We start from the raw sequence: 5,950 nt of genomic DNA, 5'->3' as shown, positions 1-5,950 counted from the left end.
TATCATAGGGTGCATTTTGGTTATTTCATTGCTTTATAAAAGGTGTCACATTGTGCATCTTGTATGTATATCTGGGTATCACAGTGAATATCGCTTGTAAGTATCACAACGTGTATCTTGTGTTCACATAAGGTTTATCACCCAATTAATCCCATCCCCCTCTTTTCTTTTTGATTTGGATCGGTTTTCATTGAATCTCTAAATAAAACTTCTATAAACTATATTTATAATTAATTAGTGTTAATAAGGTTGATTGGATTGGTGGGAGTGTAGCAATTTATGAAGAACATAGTGTGTTATAAACCTAAGTCTCTTTCCTCTATACCAATTGACACCATCCTTAATTATTAAATGAATCAGATAAACATTTAGTAAATAAGTTTTAGGTACTGTTTACTAAACACACACTTACTTGGTAAGTACTTACCGGATAAATTTCCGTATCAGATGAACATGAGAAAGGCCAAATATCTTACCGGGTAAGAGCAATAAAAAGGATAGAGAGTCTTACCCGGTAAGTAAGGATGGCGACTCTTACCCAGGTAAATACTTACCCAGTAACTTGTTGCATTCGATATGTTTCGATATATATAAAAATCTTACGTATCAAAATAAATTATAATATTGAATTCTACCAATAAGTACTTACTGGGTAAACATTTAAGTAAACGGCTGAGGTTCCTTCTCATGACGATACATAGTGGCTATTTGCTATTATGCCAACCCTAAACTACAAATTTGGTCTGCTAAACTTTCTGAAAATATACCTGATTTTCATTGTTTGCATTTTGCTCCGAAAATGGTTCCGTTACTTGTTTTTCTTCGCCTTCCTCGCAACTTGGACCTATGGCATGGAAAGATCAATCGAAAGTCGTCAAAACCCATTCTTCAGTTGATCATTTTATGAGACCGAACCCGAATAACTGGGTTCGACTTTGCTTAAATTTACCAATAATCACCACAGGAGCAACAACCGTTCTTGAAGTGGTGAAACCGGCTTCGATCTCGGACCACGATTTCCCTTTCAAACGACTCCGAAACTAGCTTCATCACGGCATGACAATCGCCACAAATTCGCAAATTCTTCACTACACGTATCACGCTCCCCTTCTCCGTGGCAATAAGTCCAAAAGCCACCGCCATCTTCTCGCTATGATACGCCAAAACCTTATCTTTCTCTTCATCTTCAACATCAAAAAACACCTCGTTTCTGCTGGAAACGTGTCCCACGGCCCGCAAACGTCTCGAGATCTCATCAATCATATTACGAATCTCCTCCACTCTCGGATGGATCTTTTCCTCGGCCCCAAACTCATGGATCTCGCCGTTCACCTCAATCGAACTGCACCCACGAAGCTTATCGACCCCTTTTTGTAGCATAAATTCTCGTGTCTTTGACACATCGTCCCACCTTCCGGCATTTGCGTATATGTTTGACATCATAGTAAGGTAACCCCCATCGTTATGCTCGATTTCATTCAAATGTTTGATAGCCGTTTCGGCTAACTCGACGTTCTTATGGAGCTTGCAGGCTCCAAGGAGCGCACCCCAGACCCCTGTGTGTGGTTCCATCGGCATAGTGCAGATTAACTTGTATGCTTCGTCTAGTAAACCCGCCCGACCAAGAAGATCGACCATACAACCGTAATGCTCTAGTCTAGGAACCATACCGAGTTCTTGAATCATGCTGTCGAACAACTCTCGGCCTTCATTTACAAATCCTCCATGCACACACGCACATAGAACACTGAGAATCGTGGTTTCATTTGGCACAACTGATTCTTGTTTCATACGGGAAAAGAATTGGAACGTCATATTACTTTGTCCGTTCATGGAGAATCCCATAATCATGGCATTCCAAGAAACGACATCACGATTCTGCAACTTATTAAACACATATTCTGCGCTCTCCAAGTCTCCACATTTGGAATACATATCCACCAAAGCGGTCCCAACTACGATATTTGAACCATGATTGTTCCTATCGATATATGAATGTAACCATCGGCCTATATCTAAAGCTCCAACTTGAGCACAAGCCGTTAAAAGGCTTACTAATGTGATTTCATTTGGGTATACGATTTCAGTCTGCATTTGGTGGAAATGGCTCATAGCTTCATCAATTCGCCTGTCCCGTACCAATCCACCAATTACCGAGTTCCAAGATACCAAATCTTTTGTGGGCATATCACGGAAAAACTTGAGCATATCATCGATTTCGCCATTTCGGGCATAGGCACCTAAAACCGTATTGTACATCAACAAATCTTTAACAGGAGCTAAATTGAAAAGCACCTCTGCGTTGTGAACATCACCAGATTTGATATACTGAAAGATCATGATATTCCAAACCACGAGATCCTTATTGGGCATTTGATCGAACAGTTTACGGGCGTCCTCTAGATCACTGCATTTATTTACACACGAAGACAGCAAAACAGTCCAAGCGACCTTATCTTTCATTGGCATTTCATCGAAAACATGGCGAGCTGCCTTTGTATCACCAAAACCACCATAGAATCCAATCAAACTCGTACCAACAAAAGTGTCTAACTCAAGCCCGACCTTCAATACCAACCCATGAATGCATAGCCCTCTAAGATGATCCATCAACTCGGCACAAGCCCGTATTACGAAAGGAAAAGTAAAACAATCAGGACCAGCGGGCTCAAACCGCATGCGATCGAATAGAAGCATGGCATTTTTGGGTTGATGGTTCTGCTGGAATCCTCTGATCATGGTGTTCCAGACGAATGAGTTTGGTTCAGGCATTTGGTCGAACAGTTGGGCGGCGTAGGACATGAGACCTTGATTTGCACAGCAGTTGACAAAATTTCCAATGGCAAAACTAGTTCGGTGAAGACCCGTTCGGAGAAGGATGACGTGGATGGACCTGAGATGTTTGACGCATTTGATTGATTGAGGAGTCTTGAGGAGAGACAAAACAAGCTGCTTCTGTGGGGTTTCTAGTTCCGTCATCTCTCCAACCATCCATGGATTCTTTGAATTTCAAACGTAGGTATTGATCGCCATGTTTTGATTTTGGGTGAATGGTTGCATGAGATTGCTTATAAAAACAATTTAATGATTTCTTCCGATACGATGACAAGATATATATCTATGTTAATGTTTTGTTTTATCTTTTGTTTATGTCAATATTATAAAACAATTTTATGATTTTGAAAAAACGATAACATTTTTATTTTTGAAGATATCTTAAAATTTGAAATAAAAAAATATATAGATATTAATATTAAATTAACTATTTAAAAGTTTTCATTTTTTATAATTTTTTTAATTCAAATTTTTACTATAACTTAATCTAAACTTAATAAAGTAATTTATTTTTGGTTTAATAAATACAAGTTTTTATAAAAATCATTAATTAAGTATTCTGTCATAACTTAATGATTATCTTAATTATATTTCAATTTTTTATATTTAAAATGAGATATTTATACTTATTTGGTTATATTTATCCGTTGTTAGTTACACAGATTCAATAAAGAGCTTTAATAAGTTGTAGTTACGCACAATTTATTTATAATCTTAAATTTTAAGTAATGTGCATCAATAAGCGATACTTTATACAAAAATAATAGTTTTTAAGAGTTCTTACTAAATGTTTTATAATATAGCATAGATTAGACTTTTTTGAACTGGTCTTCGAACTTTATGTAAGATGATATGTCAAATCGTGACCTTGTCGATTAAAAATTGTGAGCGAATTTTGGCCAGCTCTATCTGAAACCACTTGAATTATAAAGCACCGGATGAACAAAATCGAAAACCAACCCCAAAGAATTGAAGTATTACACACGATATCCAAAAGCTTTATAGAAACTCTAATATTTTTTGAGAATTTATAGCCGGTCAATTAAAAAATTTTATTTTCTAATTTTTTTAAACTATTTAAAAATAAATTAATAATAAAGTTGAGAAATATAAACTCTCCATGTTTCCCGGTCACCCATTCATATAAAACATCCTTAATCTTCCCAAAATTACACCACCACCCATATCCATATTCTCTTTACCTCCGGCGACGACCATGGTCGGCAAGAATTCACACGGCCATATTGAAATCAAGGTGCAAAGCGTCCCTCCTCCTCCGCCACCTTCACTTTTCCGGCCACCGTATGAATGGTATCCCTGGATAGTCACTATGTTCGTTAACATCGACATCATCATCTTCATAGTCTCCATGTACATCAATAACTGCCCTGCCCATTCTCGGAATTGCATCGGCGCACCAACACTTCAACGATTCGCTTTCGAAAATATCCATCAAAACCCCCTTCTCGGCCCTTCTACCGACACGTACGATACGTTCCATTCCATGATTTTGAATATCGCTTACGTTTTTGTACGGATTCGAAAACTAATTTAATGTGGGATTTTGATTTTATATAGGTTGGTGAAAATGGGGGCTTTGGATGCAGATAAGGTGATCCGAGGAGGACAACAATGGCGAATCTTGACTTGTATGTGGTTGCACGCCGGGGTCTTCCATATTTTCGCTAATATGTTGAGTCTTCTCGGCGTTGGAGTTCGTCTTGAGCAGGAGTTCGGATTTGGTGAGTGGATTGTTTACGTTTACGCCTCTAAATGATTCGCATTTTTTGAGTACGTTTACGCCTCTAAATGATTCGCATTTTTTGAGTTTTCTTATTCGAATTGTTTTCCCGTAGTAAGAATCGGATTGGTTTATATACTGTCCGGAATCGGTGGTAGCTTGTTGTCGGCGTTATTCGTCCGGAAAACGATCTCCGTTGGTGCATCAGGAGCGCTATTCGGTTTACTTGGATCAATGCTTTCCGAACTACTTACAAATTGGACGATTTACACCAACAAGGTATGTATCACTTGATACATTAGTCGATTGTTGTGTTCCATGTATATCAACTAGATACAGACCATCAAATATATATATATATATATATATATATATATATATATATATATATATAGGTGGAGGTTCAAACGAGAACACCTCTATTTTACGAGAAAGCGAGAACGCCCTTATCACATGTGATACTACGCGTGAGAGGACCTTGTGATGTGCGGGCGACGTGTTCTACGACTTAGGCCGCGCAAAAGGTTGTCTGCGTGTATGATTTAGCATCGCATGTGATGGTCTTGATGGATTATAATATCATATCAACAACAACGTTATTACATGTGATAATACTTGTGAGGGGGTTTAGTGGTGTAAAGGCGACTTGGCCCGCAACCAAAATCACATCAAAAATCATCCGCGTCTCTGATTTAGTATCACATATGTATCAGATGTGATGGAATAATAGTATCACATGTGATTGTCTATAGTAAAAGGGTGTTCTTGCGTTCTCGTAAAATGAAGGTGTTCTCGTTTGAATCATTCCCTATATATATATATATATATATATATATATATATATATAGATCCATCCAAGGAAGAACTGAATAGTTTGTGGTAACCGTGAGATCCAATCTCAACCACAAATCAAAGGTTAAATTAAGAAATTAATAATTATGGTAATTTGAGTTAAAATTATAATTAGAGGATATTTTAGGTATTTTTAAGAAACTCATCTTTCCGACCTCCAATCTCCGGCCTCCGGTGAACATTAATCCGGCAGGTACCAAGTAATCACAAAGATACATAATGTGATACTCATTGTGATATACTGAGATACCATTATGATACCAACTATGATACCAACTCAAACCATAAAAACAAAGATACCCATTGTGATATACTGTGATACCGATTTCACTGGAGATTGGAGGTCGGAGAGATGAGAGAGGAGTTTTTTAAAAATACATAATATGCCCTCTAATTATAATTTTAACTCAAACTACCATAATTATTAATTTTCTAATTTATCCATTGAATTGTGCTTGAGATTGGATCTTACAATTACCACAAACTAATCAGTTCTCATTTGATTAAGTATATATATATATA

General features: G+C 37.2%; 2 protein-coding genes across 2 annotated transcripts in view; one reads left to right on the top strand and one right to left on the bottom strand.

Moving 5' to 3' along the window:
- Window positions 1-663: 663 nt before the first annotated feature.
- LOC112518638 (pentatricopeptide repeat-containing protein At1g08070, chloroplastic-like) lies at window positions 664-2,988 on the bottom strand. Its single transcript, XM_025126408.1, has one exon. It carries the CDS (start codon window positions 2,977-2,979, stop codon window positions 946-948), a length of 2,034 nt encoding a protein of 677 aa, XP_024982176.1. The 5' UTR covers window positions 2,980-2,988; the 3' UTR covers window positions 664-945.
- Window positions 2,989-3,982: 994 nt separating this feature from the next.
- LOC112518623 (RHOMBOID-like protein 1) overlaps window positions 3,983-5,950 on the top strand; it is a 3,576-nt gene continuing 1,608 nt past the window's right edge. The window contains exons 1-3 of the mRNA XM_025126389.1: window positions 3,983-4,320; window positions 4,414-4,577; window positions 4,692-4,855. Of these exons, the coding sequence (XP_024982157.1) occupies window positions 4,052-4,320; window positions 4,414-4,577; window positions 4,692-4,855 (597 nt within the window). The 5' untranslated portion in view covers window positions 3,983-4,051. The remainder of the gene's footprint in view (window positions 4,321-4,413; window positions 4,578-4,691; window positions 4,856-5,950) is intronic.

The sequence above is a fragment of the Cynara cardunculus genome, assembly GCF_001531365.2.
Source record: "Cynara cardunculus var. scolymus isolate 2C chromosome LG 9, CcrdV1, whole genome shotgun sequence".
In the NCBI taxonomy this organism is placed as follows: Eukaryota; Viridiplantae; Streptophyta; class Magnoliopsida; order Asterales; family Asteraceae; genus Cynara; species Cynara cardunculus.
The sequence above is the reverse complement of the archived record's forward strand: the minus strand, read 5'-3'. Positions and strand labels throughout refer to the sequence as shown.

Excerpts from the sequence above, each read along its gene's own strand:
- LOC112518638 (XM_025126408.1), bottom strand. The coding sequence starts at position 2,979 with ATGACGGAACTAGAAACCCCACAGAAGCAGCTTGTTTTGTCTCTCCTC.